At 37.4% G+C, this 25,354-nt stretch overlaps 3 protein-coding genes across 5 annotated transcripts; 1 reads left to right on the forward strand and 2 right to left on the reverse strand.

The window, feature by feature from the left end:
* Nucleotides 1-1,378: 1,378 nt before the first annotated feature.
* LOC108678143 lies at nucleotides 1,379-6,281 on the forward strand. Its single transcript, XM_018166490.2, has 4 exons — nucleotides 1,379-2,669; nucleotides 2,911-2,962; nucleotides 3,734-3,856; nucleotides 4,798-6,281. Exons 1-4 carry the CDS (start codon nucleotides 1,485-1,487, stop codon nucleotides 5,202-5,204), a joined length of 1,767 nt encoding a protein of 588 aa, XP_018021979.1. The 5' UTR covers nucleotides 1,379-1,484; the 3' UTR covers nucleotides 5,205-6,281.
* Nucleotides 5,862-20,585, reverse strand: LOC108678144. Of its 3 annotated transcripts, none has more exons than XM_018166491.2 (14): nucleotides 20,503-20,585; nucleotides 20,308-20,381; nucleotides 16,997-17,068; nucleotides 16,674-16,827; nucleotides 15,823-15,988; nucleotides 15,161-15,252; nucleotides 13,898-14,054; nucleotides 11,029-11,156; nucleotides 9,428-9,605; nucleotides 8,991-9,058; nucleotides 8,540-8,690; nucleotides 7,782-7,873; nucleotides 7,496-7,646; nucleotides 5,862-6,551 (listed from the first exon to the last, which is right to left on the reverse strand). In XM_018166491.2, exons 1-14 carry the CDS (start codon nucleotides 20,528-20,530, stop codon nucleotides 6,323-6,325), a joined length of 1,740 nt encoding a protein of 579 aa, XP_018021980.1. In that variant the 5' UTR covers nucleotides 20,531-20,585; the 3' UTR covers nucleotides 5,862-6,322. The 3 variants fall into 3 exon arrangements, with proteins under 3 accessions (XP_018021980.1, XP_047740622.1, XP_018021983.1); XM_047884666.1 differs by lacking the exons at nucleotides 20,308-20,381; nucleotides 20,503-20,585 and adding exons at nucleotides 18,388-18,502; nucleotides 19,392-19,887; XM_018166494.2 differs by lacking the exons at nucleotides 20,308-20,381; nucleotides 20,503-20,585 and adding an exon at nucleotides 19,392-19,883.
* Nucleotides 20,586-22,059: 1,474 nt separating this feature from the next.
* On the reverse strand, nucleotides 22,060-25,114 carry LOC108678140. The gene is made up of 2 exons (XM_018166487.2): nucleotides 24,582-25,114; nucleotides 22,060-23,577 (listed from the first exon to the last, which is right to left on the reverse strand). The coding sequence occupies exons 1-2, from the start codon at nucleotides 24,972-24,974 to the stop codon at nucleotides 22,603-22,605; spliced, it is 1,368 nt and encodes a 455-aa protein (XP_018021976.1). The 5' UTR covers nucleotides 24,975-25,114; the 3' UTR covers nucleotides 22,060-22,602.
* Between the last annotated feature and the right edge of the window lie 240 nt (nucleotides 25,115-25,354).

Below are 25,354 nucleotides of genomic sequence, written 5' to 3' on the forward strand. Positions count from 1 at the left end.
TGAGCATTGGGCTTTGGTTACCCCTGAGGTTGTTCCCAAATGTTACAACAGGAATGCTGTTTATTGTTCATTTCCTTATTTTGGTCCTTCTTTGGAGTCTATGGACTCCACTTATGAGTCTATGGAGTATGGACTCCAAATTTGCCTATACAACTCAAGATCTTACCTATTTATAATTTTCTGCCTGGAAAATCAGACAGAAGCCACCCACTTAAATGAGACAAAAATCATGCTTTCTATTTCACTAGTTTCTATGGTCCTTACCTAGTTTCTTAAGTAAAAATCAAAAAAAAGTGTAACACAGCACCTTTTTGCTTGTGATTTTCAAAAAACCCTGTGAAATGATGTCTTTTACCCATGATTTTGGAAAATTTTGCCCTATATCAACTGAACTCACTTGAGCGCTGAGCTGATATTTTTTGATTGAGCAAGTATAAACTATAAAGTACCGTAACCTAGTTGCCCAGTTGTATCCAACTAAAACTATGAACCATCATATCTGATATTCTACCCTGATCAATCAGATTGCAGTTGCAAGATGATAAGATCGTAACAGCCTTGAAACTTCTGTTTCAAGTAACATCTAAAATCACAGTTTTGCTATTATTGTTAATTGTTCAATATGAAAAATGGAGTATGACTGTATGAGAAAACATGTGAGAAGTGGAATGGAGTGCTAGAGCTAGCACCTCTGGCAAGGATTGAGATTGCAAAAAAAAAATATTTGAAATGTGTTGGCATTCTGAAAGAAGAATGATGGCAGAAATAAATTATTAATGGGAGGATAAAATAGAAATAAATGAACAGTGACTTACAAATTTCAATATTATATATTTTACTTTTTGTTGAAGAAAGATTGTATTTTTTTAATTATCATGATTATAGTCTTTGATGAGGTGTTGCTGTTGAGAATAATAGTGTAATCTGTAAAGATCTTCAGATGCTTTCAAAAAATTCTTTCCTTAACATTCGGATATTTTCAGCATTTGCATATTGTAAGTTTTAGAGTTCTGAGTGATGTGCTTACTATATTTGTTTTTGAATAGTTGACTAAATGTTGCATGGCAGAGTCCATACTTCATAGTGGCACACAAGAGATATTTTAGAAACCAAATCTTTTTTTAATTGCCAGATCTAATTCAAAATTTTATTCAGTATCGATGTATGATAATTCTGGTCTCCATGATACTTCACTGGTATTATGGTATATGCATAGTAATCAAAAGGAAATAAAGTGAAAATGTTTTTAGTTTTCAGATACATTTGATGAGTATTTTGAGGAATCAATTTCAATCAATTTTATGTAGCATAGATACCATTAATATTTGTATGTGAAGAACAGCAAATTTGACCTAACGGAATTACTTTTATCTTACAGGGTAAACTCAATTTTTTGTTTTAACTTAGTAAAGCTGCACATTATACTCAAAAGATTTTTAAATACAGAAAAAATTTATAGTTTTTAATATTGTCCAACCGCAAATATGCCTGGAGTGATCAGACGTCCATCAGCTAAAGTTCTTCATTCTCGACCTCAGGCTCCAAATGTCAGTCCTCGTTTTGGTAACTCTTCTCCAATTACAAGACAGGCATTTGCCCACCAAAATTCCAGTCTAAGGAAGAAAAATTGTCATGCCAAACACAAGAAAGATTTAGCGTGTGGGAAACAAGTGAAGACCCATCTTCGGTGCCAGCATTTAATTCAGAGACCAGCGTGGGGATCCACGTTGTACGGTAACACTGATGAATCGGATATATTGGCTAAGAGAAAAGCGCTGCAGCAACAAATCATTGACCGCAAAATTGACAGAATGTGTGCTACCAAAAATATAAAGGAATTTGCCCCACAGCCACCAGCTCGTGACGTAGAAGCTGGTAGGAAATCAGTTTCAAATGTTATTTCAAAGCACAAGAAAACTATGACTAATGGTAATCAGCTCAAAACCCATCTACGTTGTGAGCATCTATCACCTGATCCTGCTCTCATCACCTCACGTCGAAGAAAAAGTCATGTTAGTCATGACAAGGTAAAGACTGGTCGTAAATGTAATTATTATGAAGCAATTTACGATCAAAGTGTGCGTGTTGCATCGCAAGTTCGGCAAAGCAATGAAAGAGAAATATTCGTTGACATGCCAAGTCCTGAGGACGTGCCCGTTTTGGAAATTAGTGTTCCTCCAGCCGTAAACTATGACAACAGTCGCATCTCGACACCCAGTCCATGTTCTTCAAAGTTCAATTCACGCATTTCTAACCTAGATTCGAGTCAGAAGAGAGTTCGTTTTGATGATGAAATTCAGAGAAGTTACAAGTACTGTCCAGAAGCTGATGGTAGCAATAGTTCTGGTAGGAATTCTCCACTACTACATGACGCCGGTACTACAGAAGTCGATTTTACTAACACGACAGACATTAGTTACGAGCTCTGTAAAAAGAAGTTCCCCATGCGTCCATCACCTCCCAGAGGCGATTTTTGGTGCCAGTTCTGTGGTAAGGAATATCCTCCAAAGGGCCACAAATTTTGCAATTTTTGTAAATCTGGCAGGAACTGTTGGGCAGTGAAGGCCTATGAAAATTTAGTTTCTGATGGTACCATCGGCGTGGCTGCGTGTGGAGCGCATGGAAGATTAGATGAAGAACGTCCCAGCGTCTCCTTTGATGAATCTTATGTAAGTTGATGTATTTTTTTACCTCAACCACATTATGCAAGATTCAATTTAACTATACTTATCTTTTTTGTGTGTGTGTGTGTGTGTGTGACATTTGGTGTTTATTATTAAGTTTTTTCAAGTTTAACGGTGATGATAATTCTGGCAAAAATTATATGATAATTATGATTCTCGAAGGGTGTTCAATGCGTGATTAATAAATCTATTTATGTACTAATACAATTTTTAATGAACTATCCAGCGAAGAGGACCAGCTGTTCTGCCACGACCGCCCACGGCGTTGAAGCATCAATGTGAGTATCAAATTTTGGGACTAGAGGTACAATAATTCTTTTTAAATAAATAAAAAATTATGTACACGTAACTAATCGGTTTTTTAGTACCATGAACTGAACTGGCGGGTCGCAGCTGTTTGACACAGCTTTTCCCATTGAGAATCGTGCTAATCATTGGTAATAACTTTTTCGGAACTCGCAGAGTTGAATTTACATTCAAACACACCTTAGAAGAAAATGTACATGTTTTTGTATTTTTACCTGATGGATTGATTTGTAAATAAAAAACTATATTCTTCATTCAATTAAAGCTCCATTTCGGCATTTATTTATTCAAACAAATGTGTTTGGCTAACATTTGATTGCTTGCGGAGTCGTGGCTGAGCTGCTTTCTCAAATTCACTCCAACCAATTATACGTTAATAAGGACGACAAAAAAAGCTATCATTCCATAGCGGCCTTAGGTTGTCTTACAGCAATTACCGTTTCTTTAATTCATTATGACATTCTTCGATGATATTTTACAGTCAATCATTCGATATCAATTGCGATTCTATCACGGGCCTAATACCATTAGTGTGATAAATAGTTATGGTGAATCTTAAGTCGTGATTGTTTCTGAATGGTTGTTAAGGGGAGCCTGAATATATTGTTGCGTTTGTGAAGAAGGATCTGCAAATATGAATTAGATATAAAAATAAGAGAGTATAATATCGCTGTGTTCTATTAGGAACGTTACGTTTACAAGATTTGAATGAACCACAAATATTAATTCAGCAAATTCCCCAGGCGTTCACCAGTATCATCAGAACTCACGGCTCTTCTTGGAGCCAACGTTTCCTGACGAACGGGGCGACAGCTCCTGCCTTTTGTGTGGTCGAAACGACACGGGCCATCGCGTGTATGGCAACGGTACGTTTTTTTAGCGTATTTTCTCATTTACGGAAAAAAGGCGCTATTGTGCTCGTCATGTCCGTCCGTGACTTTACGTCACGGGCGGACGAGAAAATGAGCTCTGTGTCACTTACTACAGTGAGTACCGAGTTATATTTTTTCATTCTTTCATTCAACGAAATATGAAAGTTCACATACAAAAAAAATAGAGCTTCAAGTAACCTCTGTAGCACAGTGGTAGCGGCAGCGAGGTGGGCAGCGCTCGATAGCCGTCCAAGGTGGTACCCCCAAAACGAACTCCGGGTGCGCTTTTCCTGGAAGATCTCAATGTCTTAGGGTAAAAAATTTTCCCTCGTACGAAATAGGTATAATCTCCAGATATACATTGAGAACATTTACGTCCGAGTAAATAGTGTCTGGAAAGTTATATTCCTTAGATATCAGAAAAGAATAGAAATGTCGGCACTAAAGATTAGGCCCTTGGCCTGTAGCCGATTCTTGTACTTCTCGTGACTTGATTCACAAGGTATCCGGCATTTTGAAGATTGTTATTATGTATGAAGAGTGGCACTAATAACCATCTGGTGTTGAATTTAGGACGTAGGAAAGATTTGTTTTTCCGCATATTCATCTACTTTTTAATGGCCAACCCTCATCTTCGCCTGGGATAACCATGTGTTGGACGTTGTGTTTCTAGATTCAGAAACAGAAGTTCGAAAGGTAATTCAAAACTCTGCACCTTGTACCTACAACTCATGGGACATTAAAATCTCATTGATTTATCATTACCCATTGGAAAAATTCATTCGAATTCAGGTTCCATTGATATTTCATTCATTTCCATTGATATTTCTAGAGTGCTGTCTTCATATTACCAATTTTCAAATGATTCACTGAAGGTTCTGTTTTATTAATTGCATTATTTAAGGCAAAGAACACTTATTCTTGTTTCTTCACAGGAGAGCAAGCAGCAAGACAGATGCATCGAGACGGGATTTCATCAGATGCGGCAGATTGCGCGCGTCCAACACAACCAAGATTGGCACACGGGGAGTCACGAACTACCACATCGGCTAGCGGGGATCCTCGTGATGCTTCAGTACCAGCAATGCCATCGGAAATAAACACAGAATTCAATTCCGGGAAGAAATCAGTACCCAATGAACAAGCGAAGAGCAATAAGAGATACAGTTTGAGGAGCGACCGGCGTACAAGTCCTAGTGGCAGTCCATTTAACTCAAGAGACGCACCAATTTATAGGTTGAGTGTTGATTACGTCATGAAACCTCCTTATAGTTCAACACAGTTACGCAAGTTACCGAAGCGTAACCACGCTCACTCAATGGCTCTGCAAGACCACATTTGAAACACGATTTACTTTTCAGTAAAAATGCAGGATTGTCACTATAAGTGATACGTAAGGAGTTTAATTCATATTGTACATTTTCTTGCTTCGAGTCGATGAAAATAAATCTTACAACCATTACCTAGATCGTTCTTAATAATATGACATTACGATACGATATTTTCAGTGAAAGGAGAAATGATACGAGTTTCATGTATACTAAATGTATGTTAATTGTTACTACACCCGAAAGATTTGCGCTCTCTAGTACGTTTAGAACAAAAGAGTAATAACAAGCAGCCAACTACAAATAACTCTTCAATCCGACAAGGACAGTCGAGCATCTCTCCAACCATGGAGTGTTGGAGAGATCGTCCACTCCATGTGTCGGATTGAAGAGTTATTTGTAGTTGGCTGCATATCATCACAAAGCGGTATCGAAGTCAACTTCTATTACTATTTTATTCTTAAAAGACGCGGTGCATATCATCACAAAGCGGTATCGAAGTCAACTTCTATTACTATTTTATTCTTAAAAGACGCGGCGTCAGCCGTTTTCTAACTGATCTTCAATGCTAGCTTAATTCATCTCAAGCGTTGCTATTGAACTTGTTATGGCCTCCAACAAAATCATCTGTATTACCTAAATTGAATGTAATGGTAATAACTAAAAAAATCAACTATTTTTTAATTACAAGTTGAAGCCATCTTGCAACCTGGTAAATAACTATGAGAAGCAGATAAAGATAAGTAACCCTGACCGCACATGACTGGTTAGAGCATTCTTTGAATTTCTAGTTTTCTATCATAAACGATCACTGCCTTTCCGTTATCCTAACACAATTAGCGCCCATTTTTACCTGAATATCACTTATCTATTACCTTATCTCTAGCAGCAAATAACTTTGGTATTCACCAGCAAACATGTGACTAAACGCAAATGAATACCTGACTTTTAATGTAAATTTTCCTTTGTTATATAATCATCAAAAATCCTCTACTAGCAGAAAGTTGAATCTAGGACCTACATTATTGAATAACAATATCATATTTGTTCAACAAAAAAGTAAGAGTGTTCAAGCAAAATATACCTACCCAAAAAACTCGTAACCCTGATAAATGTTCGCCAACTAATTCTATCATATCATGTTTCTAACTTTGCGCCGGGCATGCCGACGTCTCATTTTTGCGACATGATTCATAAATTCCACGTTTTGGTCTAAGCTTTGGTCAGCTGCTATGAAAATTGGAGTTTCGACGTCCGAGCTGTCGTCTGAGGAGGAGCTGTCGCCGTCAGCTGTGTCGTGAGAAAGAACAGCAGAACGAGGAGAAGACGGAACAGGCAGTTGGCCCTCTCCTGCTGTAGGCCTGCAATATAATAATTTGTTGGTCAAAAGGTTTACATCCACTGCATATCGACAGTAACTATCGTAAGGTCGCTAGATGCAAACACGTAGAAATGCTATTTATCCACACCAAGACAAAAGGCTGAACCGTATATTATCAAAACTAAAATGATGATGGTGGAATTTGAATCAGTTGATCAACAGCTACAGAACTTAAAATACAACACAATCTAACAACCAATATCGTAAACATTCAATAAACCTCTGGGTCACAAGCGATTTCATATTTTTATTATCGACTGTTCAATGGTATTATTCAACACAACTAAAATCTAAACTACTTCGCTCAATGACTTTCAAAAAGTGGGCAAAACGCTCCTAACCAAGTCAAAAAGTAGTGCACCTACTGCACACTAACCTACTACTGCCCTTTCACTAACCTCCTACTGCCCTTTCACTAACCTACTACTGCCCTTTCACTAACCTACTACTGCCCTTTCACTAACCTACTACTGCCCTTTCACTAACCTACTACTGCCCTTTCACTGCCTACTACTGCCCTTTCACTGCCTACTACTGCCCTTTCACTAACCTACTACTTTCTTTTCACTGACCTTCTACTGCCTTTTCACTGACCTACTACTGCCCTTTCACTGACCTACTACTGCCCTTGCACTGACCTACTACTGCCCTTGCACTGACCTACTACTGTCCTTTTACTGACCTACTACTGTCCTTTTACTGACCTACTACTGTCCTTTCACTGACCTACTACTGTCCTTTCACTGACCTACTACTGTCCTTTCACTGACCTACTACTGCCCTTGCACTGACCTACTACTGCCCTTTCACTAACCTACTACTGCCCTTTCACTAACCTACTACTGCCCTTTCACTAACCTACTACTGCCCTTTCACTGACCTACTACTGCCCTTTCACTGACTTACTACTGCCCTTTTACAGACCTGCTGCCCTTCCGATGTTTACTGCCGAGCAGATGAGCACGCAGAGAGTCCACAGCATTGAGGATGACGTCGCAGCGAACACACTTGTAGTCCTCGCTGCCGTTACGTTCCAGCACCAGGACTTCGCCGCGTTCAACAAATGCCGCCAGATCTGAAATAATAAGAGAGTTCAAGTTCGTATGAATTGAATTCAAACATGAAAATAATTAATAGGGAATTCAACCATAATAGATTAGCTTTCCTGATTTATCGTTCAAAAATGTCGGTATTTTATCAAATAACTTACTAAGTTGACCGTCCAACACGGGCAGCGCCGAGAGGATGTCCGAACGAGTCTTCAGCAACGTATCAACCGGTTCCTTTTTGGCAGCCCAACGCCTACAAGAAAGTCACGCTTATATCAAAAGGGTGAACTTAAATCAGGAACCACAAGATAATCAGTGCAAGTATTAGAATAAGCATAAATAAGTTATTCGTTTGAAATTCACCTAACAAGTTTGATGTAATTCGCAATTGTTTGCTTTCGTCTTTAAAACAATAGAGTTTTCAATCTTTTCCCAACTAGAAAATTTTGTACGTGGATTTCATCCTTGAATGGTTCAATTATTAGATTGAGATTTCTCCTCAACCTAATTATTGAACTTTTGAAAGGGTTTGGGAATGGATAAACAAGCAACGCTCTCTGCCCTTTTCTGTTGAAATGCCTGACATTAACATTAAATATGCATTATTCAAGCCAAAGGTTATAATACCTTTATCTACAGAACCTCATACCAGTCTCCAGTTATCCTCTAGCTTTTATACAATATTATTGCTTAAACTCGGAAGATCAGTATCACCACAACACAAGTAAGGCATTAACTCGTGATGCTTGATCAGCAAACAAATGATAGCTGATCCATAGAGCAAATGATAGCTGATCAATCTTAAAATCATTCAAGAGTGCATGGTGGTCGTAACATAAGCTGCCTAGCGCAGCTGCGATAGCAACACGTCAAGGCACTCGCGTCACGCATGTTTATAATCAAATAATCCGAAACTTACTTTTCATTTTTTCGATGATATTCGCTCCCGAGGTGCCTTTCTAGATCCGAGTAGCTTTCATGCACCAGGTCACACACTATGCATCTCTTAGCGGCACGGTTGACCATTCCTGCAGCGACCGCTGCTTCAATCCTCTTGCAGTCCTGGTCGCCTGATGTTCAAAATGAAATTATATTTACATGAAACCCGTAGTGCTTCAACACAGCGTTCGGACTCGTGGCCAGAAATCAATACCGTTGCTCCGCGATATGTAGAGTGACAAAAATCACAAAATACAAACGGGTGTGCGGGAGCTTATTGAGTTGACAATAAAAAATGACTTGTGAAAATTTATGAATTAATAGTTCAATTTGCTGTAACTCTTAGAGTTCAAATATGGAATTGTTTTCATTTGAATGAAACCTATTTTCTAGATAAAAAATATCTTCAAATACTCGTCCCAAAATCTAACCTGAGGCAGCTACAAGATCAGAGCAGGATGAGTTCGTACTGGATGAAAATGGAGAAGAAGATCCGGACCTGCGGACGAGGTAAATTATGACGCGACGTTGTACAATCGGGATCTAACTGACATGTAATATATAGAATTTAGAGTACTGATGATTAAATAATACTTAGAAAACTAGATTACGAACTCATTTCAATCTAAAACTTTCCTCCACTGTTTGCGAGTAAAAATTGTTAAGGCGGTTTTCCAAAAGGCAGTTCCTGGCAAACTCAGTATTCAAAAAACTTCTATAATATCTTTCACTCATTCATAAATAAGAATCGAATATAGCAGATAACGGCTTCATTCAAAATATAACCTGGTAATAAATGCGATGCCTCTCAGCAAAAGAATTCTAAGTTTCTTTCAAAACCATTATGAGAACAGGAATATCATCTCACCGTTGACGCAGCGCCTTGACATGGGAAATACCCTTCAAATGCGCCACGGCAGGCGTGCAGCCGGTCATGGTTTTCCTGCAGACAGTGCACTCATACTCTTCAATTTTGAAGAAGTGTGCGTGTGTCCGCCGCAGAACGCCACTATCAAGAGCCTCATTCATAATCTCCTCATCGGTCTCTGTAAGAGCAAAATGACTTCAATGTGAGACATTTTATAAGTTCAAAACCACCAATGTAAATTATGAGATCAAATGAATATTAGACCGGTTCTATATGGTGACCGATGGTCTAGTACCAAATAATGTGTATGGGCACCAACGCAATGGCGAAAAGTGCACCTTGAGAACTGGAAAAGACAATTAGTCTGTGAGAGTTTAACAGTGATTAATATTACGAATATCTCTATTTTTGATCGAGTGCAAAATAAGCAATGAAGACTTTAAATACTAGCAAGTTAGCCAAGGCTTCATAATAATTTCTGCTATTTGGAATCATATTATCCCAAATCGCGTCATTTTCATGATCCTTAATCCCAATAATGATAAAACCGCTCATTTATTCTAATTAAAGAAAGACTTCTTGAAAATAACCATTTCAGTTATAAGAGTGGACTCCCATTTCTCTCTCGTTTCGAAATATGGAACTATTTTCCGTCTTTTAAATCTAATTTATATTTACCAGTTGTACAATCATGATTAATTTTCGGTCCCCAATCCTTCCCTATTCCCCCACAAAAGAACAAAGTTTGAGGACCAGGTAATATCCCGACATGATCAGTATGCTGGAGACGCACCCCAACAGCCTATGGATATGTGATGGCAGGCTTCAGACGCACTCACAATTGTTTGTCCATTAAACCCAATATTCAAAACTAGTACTTTCATGCGAGATAATGAACAATCAAAATATAAGTATGAAACATTTTTCAAAGTACCTAAGATATTAACTTTAAGAATCAGTTTGATAACAAAAAACGAAAATCGTATAGAATTTATGAATGCTAACTACCAATCCAGCAAATATACTCAACTACTAACAATTGCTGCACACAAATTCTACACTTACTCTAACAATTGCTGCACACAAATTCTACACTTCAAGGTTAAAGTTAGACGTTGTGTCACTTAACTCGTTTTGTTGAAGTCAATAAAATTTTCGTGCCTTGTTCACAGTCTTCAGTAAAAAATAAATTTAAGAACAACAAGATTCAAGTAAGCACACAATAAATACGTCAAATTAGACATGAACTATTTATATTAGTGCAATGATTCTACTTGGTAAAAAATATTTCAGAACAACTTGATTTCAGAACAGCAAGATTACAGTTAGCTAGATCCTTTCAAGATCATTAGTCTAGAATGAGTACCACTTCAAGCCGAACATAGTTTAGTTAGTTTAGTTTAGTGGCCAAATGTTTACTAGCGCTTCAGCTATTAAGCTATCTCGCACCGAAAGTCTAGATGAACATCACCATAGAGGTGGAAGGTCTCAATTATTCATCACCCACAAGGGGCGGAAGGTCTCAGATGTCCAGCCCGCTGAAGCTGGCTCGAAGGAAGCAGCGTTAGCATCTCAAAGAGACGAAGTGACATAGGACTTACTATTAGCCGCAGCAGCAGAATCATGAACGTCACTTGAACGTTCAGACTTGAAGGCCTGCGTGAGGGAACTCGACGTACGTGAAGTTCCCGGCGACGATACTGATGAGCAGTTGAGAGAAGTTGCAGCTCTACGGAAAAAAAAATATTTATAGAATGATACTTCGAAGTGGTACACAAGATCGGAACACCAGAATGATGTAAATATATGAGCGTGCCTTTAGCCCGCAATAGTGCAAACAATTACCGAGAAGGAAATTTAATTGGAAGTCGACTTTTTAAATTTATGAATTAACGCTGACAACATAATAATGACGAATCGCTATCAAACGATTTCTATTAATAATAAAAAAGTAAAATCAATCGGAAAACCCTTAGCAGGAAACTCTTACTAATTGAAGACATTTTTCAGCTGACTCAACCATCACAAAACTTTACAATTTATTTCTCAAAAAAGTACTTCTGAATAGAGTAATTCAGTTTAGTTTTTATTTTGAAACTCAAATTCAGAGTGGGAGTGCCGAACATGGGAGCAAGAGTGTTGCAAATGTTGCACACGAACTGTCCCGCCCGAACTTCCGTCACGATGCCTTTAGCTAATGCCTCAGAAGCGGACGTCAGTCCCGTACCTAATATTTTACTCATGATAGTGATTGAAGTTTTAAAAATTAACGTAGCATGCAAAAATCGACACTTCTGAACGGTCGGTCTGTCTAGAAAACCCTAGAAAACAAACCAACATTCGTGAATGAACGAGAACGAGTAAGAATTGATGAGAACGAGTAAGAATTGATCAAACTAAAATAAGCTATTCCAGAGTAGTGTTGTTAGAAACCACGGATGAATACACTACACGGATGTATATGCAGCTTATTACTTCAATACCACAGTAAATTAATCATACATATCTGCCATTCAATAAAAGGTAGTTTTGTGACGGGAAAATAAATCTCTAATTCCGTAGATTTACTTACTTTTAGTTTGCATGTCAGTCAGAGACTGCATGAGGCTTGAATCAAATTGTGAAGATTTAGAATGACCATCCTGCGAATCCCGTGATATATTCAATGATGCCAGGGATACATCAACTGACGAGCTGGCTGACTTCATTTCGAATTGATTTCTGAACGAACAAAATTAGCATTTGATAAACAATTTAACAAACTAATTAATACTAAAACTTAATCATATACAGGGTCCGTCATATATATGGCAACGCATGTTTTCTGTTATTTCTCATTGAAACAAACAGGTGAATTGTTTTTTTTTATTGGATGAGCTAGTAGCCAAGAATTACCTAAACAATTCTCAGACATATTTATTCAATATGACCACCCTTATTTTTAATGACGGCCTCCAATCTACGCGGGAAAGCTTCACAGGAGACACGCAGCATTTCTTGAGGGATCAAGTCCCATTCTCGTGTCAATTTAGATTTCAAACTATCTAAAGAATCATGAGGTGTTCTGCAGACCCCTACTCTCTAAAAAAGCTCACACAAAAAAGTCGAAAGGATTAAAATCAGAGCTTCTTGAGAGCCGTTGATTTTTGTTAATGAACGCTGGGATGTGACCCTGAATACAGTTTTGGGTCATGTTTGAGCAATGTGATGGGCAGAGTCTTGTTGAAAACTCCATGGTGAGCCGTTGAAGTGTTTACGGGCCCAAGGTAACAACACAGCTTCCAAAATGTCCGAAATGTATCGCTGACTGTTCAATTTCACTCCTGAGGGGACTCTACGCATTGATGTCTGACTGACTCCTGTTTCTGCAGCCAATTTTGCTGCTAAGCGACGACGGTTTCTCCTCAACTCCTCCCTCGTGTTTTTGACCAATTGTTTTGTTCAAACACTTAGTTTCCTTCCTTGACCACGTTGATTGCACGTTTCACCAGTTTCCTTTAATTTTTTACCACCTTCCACAGTTTCACGACGAATTTGGAGCTTTTTAGCGATGACTGAATTACTCTCGTCCTTTTCATGAAGGGTTACAATTGCATTGCTATCTACTGCCATAAGTAATAGTAAATTTAGACACCTTAGACTTCTGCAATATAAAATATATAATTTAATAGACGATATTAAGCTTCATTATAAAAGAAAAGTCTCCTAGAAACCAATTTATTTTTATTTAGCAAACATCCGTTGCCATAAATATGACGGACCCTGTAGATAGATTGAATCCAAGTGCAAATCATATGACAGGGCTGGCAGTGCCACTTGAAGTGAGGTTTCAATGAAACGTTTATTCTCCGTTACATAACATATAACACCTACTAATATTTACTTGAATGATTATTGCCAAGTACAGAAAGGAATGAGCAACATAATTAGGGAGCTGACAACACGCCGCCACGTCGTTCATCATTATAAAGAGTAAGAAAACACAGGTTAACTATGTGAACTTAATGAAGCCGTTGATAAAAATTTCACAATGGCATCTCTCGCAAATTAAGCATTTTTAGCGCATTTTCTCATTCATGGAAAAATGACGCTATTGTGCTCGTCATGTCTGTCTGTCTGTCTGTCCGTCCGTGACTTCACGGACGGTCGGGAAAAGTTTTCTAGTTGGGAAAAGGCGCTCTCTGTCACTCACTGCAGTGAGTACCGAGTCATATTTCTTGGAGATATGCTTTACTATCATCTTATCGTTTGGGATACTTGTCTTTGAATCAATCGAGCCACTGAATGCTAGCCTTGAGATATCTTACAGTCAAAAACTTGGGCCCCAACAATTCAGTTCCATATGAACAAAAATTAAATACTTGTATACAGGGAACTTGAATTGAATGTACATTGTAAAAATAATGTAATTCATGCCAAAGTCAGAAGGGTGTGTACAAGAGTGAGGTGTTGGCTAGCATTAGACGATACCTGATGAGAGCTTTCCGATGGCGTTCTCCAGCGATGTGGGTGAGGGCAGGAGGCTCGCCAGTCATGGTGGTGTTACAAACGCTACATTTGTAGTGGATCACACTGCCCATTGTTATTTTGAGCATCACACCCTTCGAAACTTCGTCTTCAAGTTTACCTGTGGAATATTCAGAAAAATAAAGACCTGCTTTGGCGAGTTTCCAACAGTAATCGGTCATCACTAGTAGAACAGAAAATTACTACTCATTTATATCATTTGGTAGAGCTTCACAAAGAGAAGATTGAGGAACAGGCATGAAAAAATTGGTTATAACTTCCAAAAATATTTGCATCGATGACACCGGTTGACGTTGATGGACTCATTTACAGCTAGGTATTTTGGGGCACTACTTGATTCAAACACCCAACTTGTATGAAACAACCCTTTAAGCTTACTTCAAAATCCGTTTGAAGCTAGAATCAAACACCCTTCAAAGCCAAGATCAAACACCTTTTGAAGCTACAATGAAACTTTTTGAAGCTACAATGAAATTTTTTGAAGCTAAAATGAAATTTTTTGAAGCTAAAATAACCACTTTTCGAAGCTAAAAGGAAACGCCCTTTGAAGCCAAGATCAAACACCCTTTAAAGCTAGAACCAAAAAATACCCTTTGATGCTAAGATCAAATACCCTTTAAAGCTTAAATCAACCACCCTTTGATGCTTAAATCAAACACCCTTTCAAGCTAAAATCAAACACTCTTTCAAGCTAAAATCAAACACCCTTTCAAGCTAAAATCAAACACCATTTGAAGCTAAAATAAAACACCCTCTGAAATCAACCACTCATTGAAGCTTAAATCAAACAACCTAAGAAGCTTACATTAAACACCCCTAGACGCTTAATTCAAATACTCTATGAAGCTTAAATCAAACACCATAAGAAGCTTAAATCAAACACCCTTTGAAGCTTAAATCAAACACTCTTTGAAGCTAAAATCAAACACCCTTCAAAGCTAAAATCGCACACCATTTTAAGCTTACATAAAACACCGCTTAAAGCTTATATCGAACAACCTTTTTGAAGCTTAAATCAAACATCCTTCACTAAAACCCACAATAGTTTGCCAAGTGAATACATACAGTCAACTTCACAACAAATTGCTTAAATGATCCGTTGCACGAATGAGTCTTGTAATTTCCCCACAGTGTACACCATTAATGCTCTCTATCAGTGGGTAAAATATTACAGAACAAGTCCTCTACTTCCATCAAGAGGCTTACACGAGTTTGATGAAACGTTGACATGAACAGATTCCTTGGGCAAGCTGGAGTTGAGAGCAGCAGCACTTGCAGAGCCGGCCGTTGACGTCCAACTGTGAGGTTTGACAATACATTTAGAAATAGATTCGAAACAAGAGGAATGCACTAAAAAAATATCAACCAGTGCTTGATCTTGATTTATTTGGTATAAATTGTAGCAATTTGGGCTTAAAATCCATTTACTTATATTGCTTAAGTTATTCCTCATCATTGTCATTTTTTCTAATGCCATATACAGATTTGTAGCCAAAAACGGGCAATTATTTTACACCAAATAGAATGATAAATGGAAAAGTGACAGTAATAATCAATTGGAGGTATAGGGGTGCAGTGAAGGAGAGTCAGGCGAGGCATACGAGTCGCCTAAAGAATAAAATTCAATAACTTCCTCTGAGAATGCTCAGCAGTCTGAATTTTGCGTTATGTTCAATGAATATGCGTTATGTCTGAATATGCATTTGGTTCAATTATGAATAAATTCAGTCAAGTTAAGAGGCTGAATTATGAATAAATTCAGTAAGTTAAGAGGCTCAATTATGAATAAATTCAGTCAAGTTAAGAGGGTGAATTATGAATAAACTTGGTTAAGTTAAGAGGCTGATTAAGACTCAATGTCAAAATACCTGCGCATTCTTTTCGAATGCTGGGCACCCTGAATGTGGCCGATGGCAGGCAGACTGCCATTCATGTGAGCCTGACAGGCATTGCAGAATATACTTGTAATTCCATGCTCAATCTTGTGCACAAGAACTCCGGCTTCAACCAAATTTTTCAAATCCACAGCTAAATCTGAAAGCGAGCAGGAAAGTTAAACAAGGTTAGAATAATGCTACATCTTGATATGCTTCCAAGTATAAGACATTATAATTATTAGAAGCCGTACTTCTATTTCAATGTACGAAAAAACATCAATCCAGTGAGTCACAAATCACAACTAATTTGGGTTTTAGTTCACAATCTCTAGGAATTATTTTATTACCTTGTCAAAATTTCACTGTCACTGTTGTAGGTATAACATATATATATATATATATATAAATACATTGCTTCTATAACAAGATAAAAAATAAATTTTGTAAATGCATTTCTGAATTTAAAAGATTCAAATGAATTTTTTGAATTCATTTTTTGACACAATCAAATTTAGTCAAGTCTATCTTAGGTGAAGGGTTAAGACTTACACTTTTTCAATGATAATGCTAATTAAAAACTGACAAAATACGTAGTAAATAATTTCCTCCATTCGTAAAATTTTCAACAAAATATATACAAAACTTGCTCATCATTATTAATGCTGAATAAAACAGTACAATACTTCTCAAAGGCACAGTATACAGCACATATTTCACCCACTGAAATTCTATAAAAAAAATCCAGAAAAAAATAAGACGTACAAGACCAGCACATTCAGTATGTTACTGTGATTAGTACAGCTTATGCAACACTTTATCAAGCAAGACAGAAATCTCCATACCTTCTCCAGAGGCAGTCTCCTGTGTCCCTGGGATCACCGCTACAGTTCCGCTGTGTTGCTGCAAGAAAATCTTTTCGTGACTGGAGCCCCTGAGATGGTCCACAGCAGGTACAAATCCCGTCAGATAGCACAGGCATAGCTCACATTTAAACTCCTGTAGAAAAGAATACCAATTAATTATATGGGAATAACAGTTTGAGGTTGAATTCAACACAAAATCCAGGAATATAGTGACTTGTATGTAGTTTATATCAACATGTACTAGTTCATCATGCTGATGTTACTGATAAACTGATTCTGATTGCTGTCAAAAATAAACTTGCCTCCCTTTCTCCAGGTCGACGTGTGAGCATGCCATTCTCAACGGCTTCTTGTACGAGTACATCTGCGTCCATCTAGTTAAAAAAAAATTATGAACAAAATTTGTAACCATGAAACAAGTTTGGAGCAGATACTTCAGGAATCCTATAAATAAAAAAAATCTAAATTATAAAAAACCTAACAAAAAAGGACTTCAAAAGTTTGAAATTTGTGGTTTCATAGCTGAAAATTTTGGAAAAATATAGTATTATATGCATAATGCAAAATGCCCAGCCAGTTGCTCTGGTTTGAATTTCATTTTCAATTTTCTGTATGCACTTCTACTTTTCTTCCTCTATGACCCCACCTAAATCCTTAAACTTTACTATAAATGAAGCAAAAAATCAATAAATGAGAGAAAATTGCTTCGATAGCAATATATATTTGCATAGTATTAAAATCACTTGTTTACTTAAATCGCAAGTTAACCAGTAATTTAAAGCAAAAACAATACCACAAAAATTCACCATATCTTTATAAGAGAAAATGTTTTCGGAGTCCAGCTCTATTGTCAGTTTACAAAATATATTTTAACCTGAACTGAATTTTGTGAATAGACGATGGAGCTGGACTCCAAAGCGTTTGCTCTTATAAAGATATGGTGAATTTTTGTGGTGTTGTTTTTGCTTTTAAATTCATATTTGCATAGTTAATTGAATGACATGTCTCTTGCTCTTGTAGCTCTTGAAAGAGTCAACTTTATGAGCTAAAAAAATTCAATAGTTCAATTGGCCATAAACTGAAAGTTCAAAAAATAGCTAAATGGTAAAAAGCTTTCTTGGTTCTGAATCCCCATCTTACTATTGCCTAATACTTACGACAATAGCATCATGTATTATCTAATTTAATTTAAAAACCATCTTTTTCAGAAATACCTGTAATAATTGTCCATAAAGGCACATTTTAAAATGTACGAGATTGTAACTATATATATATACCACAGTACCAGCTTTCTTACATTTATATAAACTGCCTCACACATGCACTGATGCACATACTACAGGTCTATGGCTGCAAAGCTACAAAATGAGCTCAGAATATTAAAAAGACAATATTATTTATTCTAGACCCAAATGTTCCCCCATAGTGAAAATGATGGGAAGGATAGCAACATATTGATTTTTAACTTTGAAGCATGTTCATAAATTCATATGGCACTAGCCAACTACTAACAGATGATGGAAGTATTGAGATGATGATTAAAATGAAAAGAATAAAAACCTAAAATGACTGCTGTTAATTGACATTTCCCTAAAAACCCAGGTCATAGTGGAATTCCTTCAATAATCCTATCATTTGAGCTTCAAAACATTAGAATAAATTTTGATACAAAGAAAATAAAATCATGTCCTGCCTTTATGGAATATCTAGCTCTTTTGTGGGCAGGTTCACCAACAGCATCATCAGCTATCTTAACTTTGGTGTCAGCCACCACTGCTGGTCTGCACGGCTCCATCATACCATATCACCTGCACAAGTCACAACTATAGCTACCAGTCAATAAACATCATTCAAAAATTCAAATTTTAAATCAACCAAGAAAAATGCCATCCAACAATTATATAATTGAAATTATTTACAAGACTTGCCTACTCCTTGTCTCTTTCTAGGATACATTTCCTTTTAACAACTAAAGACTATCTTGGTATCATGTCATCTTCTGAATATGACAAGACAATATCAATATTCAATCCTTATCCAAAATCTTAAACACTTTTAAATGGATGAATTAAAAATGCACTCATCAGGCCTGCAGGGTTGATTAGGTAAACAACACACAAGTCACAAGATATACCTACTACAATTTAATGGTCAACACTCCAACTTCTACTCTTAATAAAACTAAGCAATAGAAAAAGAAATCAGTTAAGTTCATTGATTAAAACAATCAACAAATCAATAAACAGACCAAATCAAAACAATGGGTGGTGTCGTTCATACTTTAACTTTGTAGTATGCTAACATAGTGGTTCACTATGGGTTCACTTTAGCAGGTACAGTCATACTGAACTCACATCGATGGTGATGGCCGATGGCGATGGGCAATGAGTCATGGATGAATGATGAAACAGTAAACATAAAAGCAGCAGCTTACTTAGGAAGATTTTTATCTCTTGCATACAGCAAGCCACACTCAGGAAGATATAGGTTTTAGAAGAATTCTCACAGTCAAAATAGACGTCCGAAAATAGAAAATTGCTTGACCGAACTATGGTTGAACCTAGGTTTTCAAAATTCAAGTAGTTCAACCGTGGCCCGAACAGTCTATCTCAATACAGCAAAGCAGCAGCTAGCAGGACGTTTCCACTAAATGGACATATAAAAAAACTATGTTGATTGACATTACTCAGTACTCACCATAGCTTAATAGACACATCAATCAAATGATCAACGACAGCATTGCGCTCCTCGACAAATGCCAGAATCATCGTTTACACGCAGGCATAGAAGCCGTCTAATCGAACGAAAACCTCGTGCAACGTCGTTTGAACGAGGAGCCAACGCCACACGTGCGTAACTATTCAAATAAATTTCCTAAGTTATATTTTACCTATAAATACATCATTTTTTATATAGACCGTAAAGGAAACGTATTTTCGACAATTCATTCCATTTTATATTCCCACTTAAATTTGGTTGCACAAATCGCTAAAAAAAAGCCTGTTGTCAATGAATATATATTGCTCACATGGTAAATGAACTCTACGAAGGACGAAATTACAAAGAAATTTCTTGGTTTTAAGGCAAGCTGAAACTGTACTGTACCCGTTTATTTTTCAAAGCTCGTTCAAACGACTAAAAATGTATTTTTTGTAGACTCATAGAAATACTCCATAGGCTAGCTCATAGCTAGAGAAGGAAGATATAGGATATGGTTTTTACCAAAATTAGGAAAATCTTTTCATTCAGCATACGTTTTTTGAGTAATTATTTTTCCAGCAAATTCAATGCTATTTTTTTACTGCAAATGAAATTGAAAATTTTCTCATGTGTTCAAAATCGCCGCAGGATGGTTAGGAGTGCACATGCAATGTTTTGCTGAAATCATCAATTAAGTTTTTATAATATAGCCTATTAGGTCCAGGATAAATTCTTGCTGTATAACTTACCAATCGAAACTTTTTTTAACGACCCATACAAAGCCTGGCCAGCCAGAAGGTGCCAATATACACACGTGACACGTGCAATATTTAATCGAAATATATTACTGGTCTATTAGATATTTAAAGCTCACCGTTGTCTTGGAGATATTTACTTCTCAATGAGTGCTCACCGATGTGCTCGCGAAGGCTTGAAGACTGCCGCAAGACAGACCGGAGAATTTTCTGACGGGTAGCCTTATCAAGCCTGCACAGGAGGCTTTCAGGAGCTAAAGTTGTTTAAACCGTAAGAAAACCAACGATATGCATTTAATCTCACATTACAATGAACTAAGATATATTCAACATGAAGTTAACTTATGACTCACCTAAGTTTAAATTGTTCAAATAACGCATCAACGCCAATGTCCACGGAATTAAACTACGCCGTCCGAAAGGAATCTGCAGTTCTGCACAATGGCTGCGGAGTGCGTGCGGCTGCGGCCCCGTTGCGCTGTCACAAGAGCCGACCATCGTGTAACGTCGTTCGAACGAGCACCAAACGATACACGAGCATCAATATTAAATGAAACTCCCAAAGTTATATTTTGCTGTTGAATTGTGAACTTTACTTTGAATAATAAATAAAATTCCTCGATTCACGGTTTAGTCGGCTGTAGTTCGGTGAAGTTTGAACCATTCATTGTTTGCAACACCTCCGAATTTAGGATATGATTTTTATTTTGGTGCGTGTGTATTATGTTTACAATTAAAAGTTTTTATTGCCGAGTTTCTAAGCGATACTAGAATAATGTGAACTCCGTGTAAAATTTGTGTATTTGATCCAGTCTTTCCTCAATTCACTTAATAATAATAATAATAATAATAGCGGTTTCAGCATTTATTAGGCCGTAGGCCTGTCGCCGATTCTTAACATCGCAGAACATTCACAGCTCGATGTTGTCTCGAACACACCACTCCCTGCTCCAATTCTGCTCCTCGCCGATTCTGACCAGAAACTGGCGCACAGAGCTGAGATCTAACCCGCACCTCTCTTTGACTTTGACAATACGATTTAAGGTCCTGTTCATCGGTCGACAACAATTTTTATCAGCACCGCGCACGTCACAGTGTCTGTTCCAAGATGTTTGAAGCCTCATCACTCGTAGCATGAAGAGCTGTACCGGGCCGGGTTGTCCCTCCAGAAACTGTGGAACCTGCTCTTGAAGCTGTTTACAAATGGCGCTGTGACGACCGATTCTGGCAGACTATTCCATGAGTTAATTACTCGCTGTGAAAATAAGTTGCTACGTACGCTGAGTCGACATCTGCCTCTTGCGAGCATACTTAAAAGAGTAGCCTCTAGTATCCCTGTTGCTTGATAACTGGAACTTGGGCTCTTTGCACCAATCGTGGTACTCTGAACTTTAACCACTGGGCCACCCTGCCTGCACCTAATATAGTCTCGAAATTAGCAACTACTTTGGGATGATGGAGTTAGGGATGACCGAGTTCGGTAATTCTCCAACTTCATGGATTACCTAACTTAAGCGTCGCCGAGCTAACCGCATTATGGTTCACGCTATGGCAACTGATAGAATTAATAGTTAGTGATACGCGGCGAATGAACGAAACCTTCAAGTGGTTCAAGTCTTGAAAGCAATGATTTCCTACTTCAACGTGAGTAATCTAACGTGTCGAATTTACTTATTCAACATACGCATGTAGGAGGAATTGAGGAAGACAGGATTCATCTGGTATATTAACCGAAGCACAGATCTTACACGATTTTCAACTACGCTACAAGGCTGCTGCTAACAGGTTTTAAGCTTTATAACTTAAATAACGACTTAGACTACAAAGTATAAGAGTAAACAAAATTAAAGTAAAACAGGACTTTTTTTCAAGATATACTACGAAAATATTTTGAATGTAAAAATCCCATAGATACACTAGTTTTTTTTTTGTAATTTAAGTTTATTTTTTGTTCGAATCAGTACAAGCTTTCATCTTGAATGAGTCGCATACGAGCGAATACATGGCACACGACGGGAAGTTAAATTTCTATTACAAATTATGAACAAAAATTCATATAAAACGAAGGCATTTTAAATAATTTTGAAATAATACCTAGTTTTATCTACTCTTCAGTAACAAATGTAACGACAAATTTAAAATTATTGAATTATAGATAACTGTGCAATAAAATTTCCTATACATTTAAAAAAATCGTACATAAAATTGTGGGGCATACTCATTGTTTAAAAAAGTTGTTTGAACCAAAATAATATAATTAAAATTACATAGTGACTTATAATGTAGAATGTATCAAAGCAACTCCGACAATATGAGTCCTTCACTTCACGACATGTGTAACGTTAATAAAATAGAATGATTCTAATTTGTCTATTGAACATACAACACGTAATTGAGAGAAATACAACATCTCCATAAAAATACTTCAACATTTTAAGACCTTAGCGGTATATTTACATAGAAGTCAAAATTTTGTCTATCCGTAAAAAAACATCCCTCCTGGCTTCATATTCGGGATAGAAGTAGCCTTTTTTTCGGCGCTCTTCGAAGACACGTGTCAGAATTGTTATTTTATTTTGCAATTGTTGAAGAGAGGCCTTTTTTTCACGTAAAACTTGCTCCTGTTCGTTGATAGACGTCAGTAAAAAATTGTCTTTGCTCTTGCGTCTTTCTCTGTATTCACGAGAAGCTCTGTTGTTTTGATCCCTAATCCTGTTCTTCTTATCAGCCTCAGTGAGTCCGGCAAGAGACATGCGCTGCGATTTCTTTTTCGTAAATGCTCCCGGTTGTCCACTGCGACTGAGAGAATAACTTTGACCTCTTGAATTTACCACAATCTTGTTCTCAAACGGCAGGCAAGGTGATGGCGATGGATTAGAGTCTGGAGAAGTGCATGAGTCATTCATGTACGGACTCTGTATAAAAGATCCTTCCGAGTATGAGGAAGAGGAGGGACGGGGCGATAGAGCATCGATGTCGGTAATGGAGCTTTGACAAGGTGAGTATGGATATGTTGAATCTGATACGCTGTCATCATAATGAAGAGGTTCTCCAGAGTTGTGACGGTGTGAATTATGACTCAGCGATGGACTTGGTACTCTGAACTGAATAGTATTACTGGGTATGTGCGAAGTTTCTGCATCAAGGAGACAATTGTGTGCTTCACGAAAAACGTCGCCGAAACCATTATAGCCGCCTACGCTTTCACGAGGTTGGTTGAACAAGACAGAATTTTCTTCCTCAGTGTTTGTTCCAATGTTGTGTTGCCAACTGGGTTGACCGCTAGAGCTGGGTTCCGTGCTCGAACGGACTCGGGTCGTACCCGCGCCAAATCTCTTCGTCCTCGCCTGTCGCCGAACTGAAGTGCGTTCAGCCGATGACGATGAACCAACTTGACTTGCTGAAGAAGCCGCTCTAAACGTTGAAGTCTGAAAAACGAAAAATGGGACCATGAGTTTAATATTGAACTGCAAAAGTGGTGCTTATAATGCAGTTACTCATAAAAAAATTTTCTAATATAATTTAATTTCAAATAGAAAATATTTCTTTCCCCAACCTGAGAAGAAAGCTGATGGCACTAGCAAATGTTGAAATGAAATCAATCTCACCTCGAGATATTTTGGTGATTGACGTAGGGCCCAGTATAAATAAGTTCGAATGAAGTTACGTATTCTCCCCTACGTATTTAGCCCTACAAAAGGTCAAGGCCAGGTAATCTATGTAAAATTCCTAAAAATTCACACATTTGTTTATATTCTAATGAAAAATTGCACAGAGTTCATTCCATTTCGCACGAAGCGCGACTACAAAAAGTAAAAAGACATATTTTATTTCGAGACATCAGTTCCTCAGAGGCTCAGCCTTATGAAATCATGTACTTGATAATTAATAATTCGATCGACTTAGAAATTTTTCAAAAGTCAAAGCAACAATGTGTTATTAACGTTCCGATAAAGTAACAACGTTGCCTATTGCCGGCTGAAATGGTTTACTTCCTTCAAAAACGTTACGTAGGCTGTAGGCATCTGGGTTGATCTTATTTGCCTAATTTCTTGATAACAATTATGGCTAAGGTTAAATTTTTGAGCACAAATTCATATGGATAGAAAATTGAATTAGCTATCAATAAGGTAAGATCCTAAGATGCAGCGAAAATTGTGACAGAACATGACCATTCAAAACTTCAATATGACAAAATTCAAAATGATTATAAAACTATTCTCATCATAAAGCCTTGCGAGACACGATGGACAATTTGACATGTTACCTCAGAACTCACATAGTCATAGTGGCATAATATGAGAGTGCATGATTAACTTCAGGCAGGTAACACAACACAATTAGAAGTCGATAATCTGTAGTTACCTAGGACGCAATTTTTCAATTTTTTTCTAGAGATTGAGGATAAAAAAATATTCCCGTTTAAACTTACCGGCGATATCGGACGATGAGAGATTTTCAAGTGATCAAGTGATATATTTTGATCAAATCCAGCCTGGAAGTATGGCATGGTGCAGCAGCTGTTGACTTCGTCCATCGGGGCATGGTTGTTATAAACGAATTCCTCATCAAAATCGTCATTTGCCATTAAGCCCTTCTGGAATCCATCTTCATCTTTAACTATATTATTCACCTCAGTAACTGAATCATTGTATGAACATTCAAGTACAGCTTCAAGTATTTCTTTTCTGGGATCTTGTTTTATTTTTTCTTCAACTTTTCTGTACATTGACTGAAATTCTGGCATAGAAAAAATGTTGTTCAACATCGGATTGATTTGCGGGCCGAGGCACTGAAGGAGTTCAGTGGCTGGATCATTCGCCATTTTCGTACAGTTATTTGCAAGGGATGGATTAATTAGCGCAAAGAAATTTCACTTTAAAACGTGATTAGTATATCAGCAAGAGTGAGTGAGCTAGAGCTGACCCGGAGCAGTCTACTGTCACACTGCGCACACCGCAACGGCAGAAGGCACTATGACTAGCTCACCATCTGAAACGTTTCAATTTATGGAGGCGGCCGATGCCGGTTGCATCATGTTGAGCAGCTGTATTACAAAAATGCAAGTGGCAGAACTAATCCACAATCACATTTCATTTATCACGATAACAATTGTTCTAGAATTTGATCAAATTACCAATCAATACAAATTATTAAACAAAATTGGATATGAGAAAATTTCAGGCACACACGGATGTTCAATTT

This window comes from Hyalella azteca, unplaced genomic scaffold (assembly GCF_000764305.2).
Source record: "Hyalella azteca isolate HAZT.00-mixed unplaced genomic scaffold, Hazt_2.0.2 contig15826, whole genome shotgun sequence".
Lineage (NCBI taxonomy): Eukaryota > Metazoa > Arthropoda > Malacostraca > Amphipoda > Hyalellidae > Hyalella > Hyalella azteca.

What these genes read in the sequence shown, in the direction of transcription:
- LOC108678144 (XM_047884666.1), bottom strand. Translation starts at nt 18,492, where the DNA reads ATGATGGAGCCGTGCAGACCAGCAGTGGTGGCTGACACCAAAGTTAAG. An exon ending in GAGCTAGATATTCCATAAAG is followed by an intron (nt 17,069 to 18,387) that starts GCAGGACATGAT and finishes TTTTTTAACTAG; the next exon opens with ATGGACGCAGATGTACTCGT. An exon ending in CATCGGAAAGCTCTCATCAG is followed by an intron (nt 11,157 to 13,897) that starts GTATCGTCTAAT and finishes TTTTTTCCGTAG; the next exon opens with AGCTGCAACTTCTCTCAACT.
- LOC108678140 (XM_018166487.2), bottom strand. Translation starts at nt 24,974, where the DNA reads ATGGCGAATGATCCAGCCACTGAACTCCTTCAGTGCCTCGGCCCGCAA. An exon ending in CTCATCGTCCGATATCGCCG is followed by an intron (nt 23,578 to 24,581) that starts GTAAGTTTAAAC and finishes TTCGTTTTTCAG; the next exon opens with ACTTCAACGTTTAGAGCGGC.
- LOC108678143 (XM_018166490.2), top strand. Translation starts at nt 1,485, where the DNA reads ATGCCTGGAGTGATCAGACGTCCATCAGCTAAAGTTCTTCATTCTCGA. An exon ending in CACGGCGTTGAAGCATCAAT is followed by an intron (nt 2,963 to 3,733) that starts GTGAGTATCAAA and finishes CAAATTCCCCAG; the next exon opens with GCGTTCACCAGTATCATCAG. An exon ending in CCATCGCGTGTATGGCAACG is followed by an intron (nt 3,857 to 4,797) that starts GTACGTTTTTTT and finishes GTTTCTTCACAG; the next exon opens with GAGAGCAAGCAGCAAGACAG.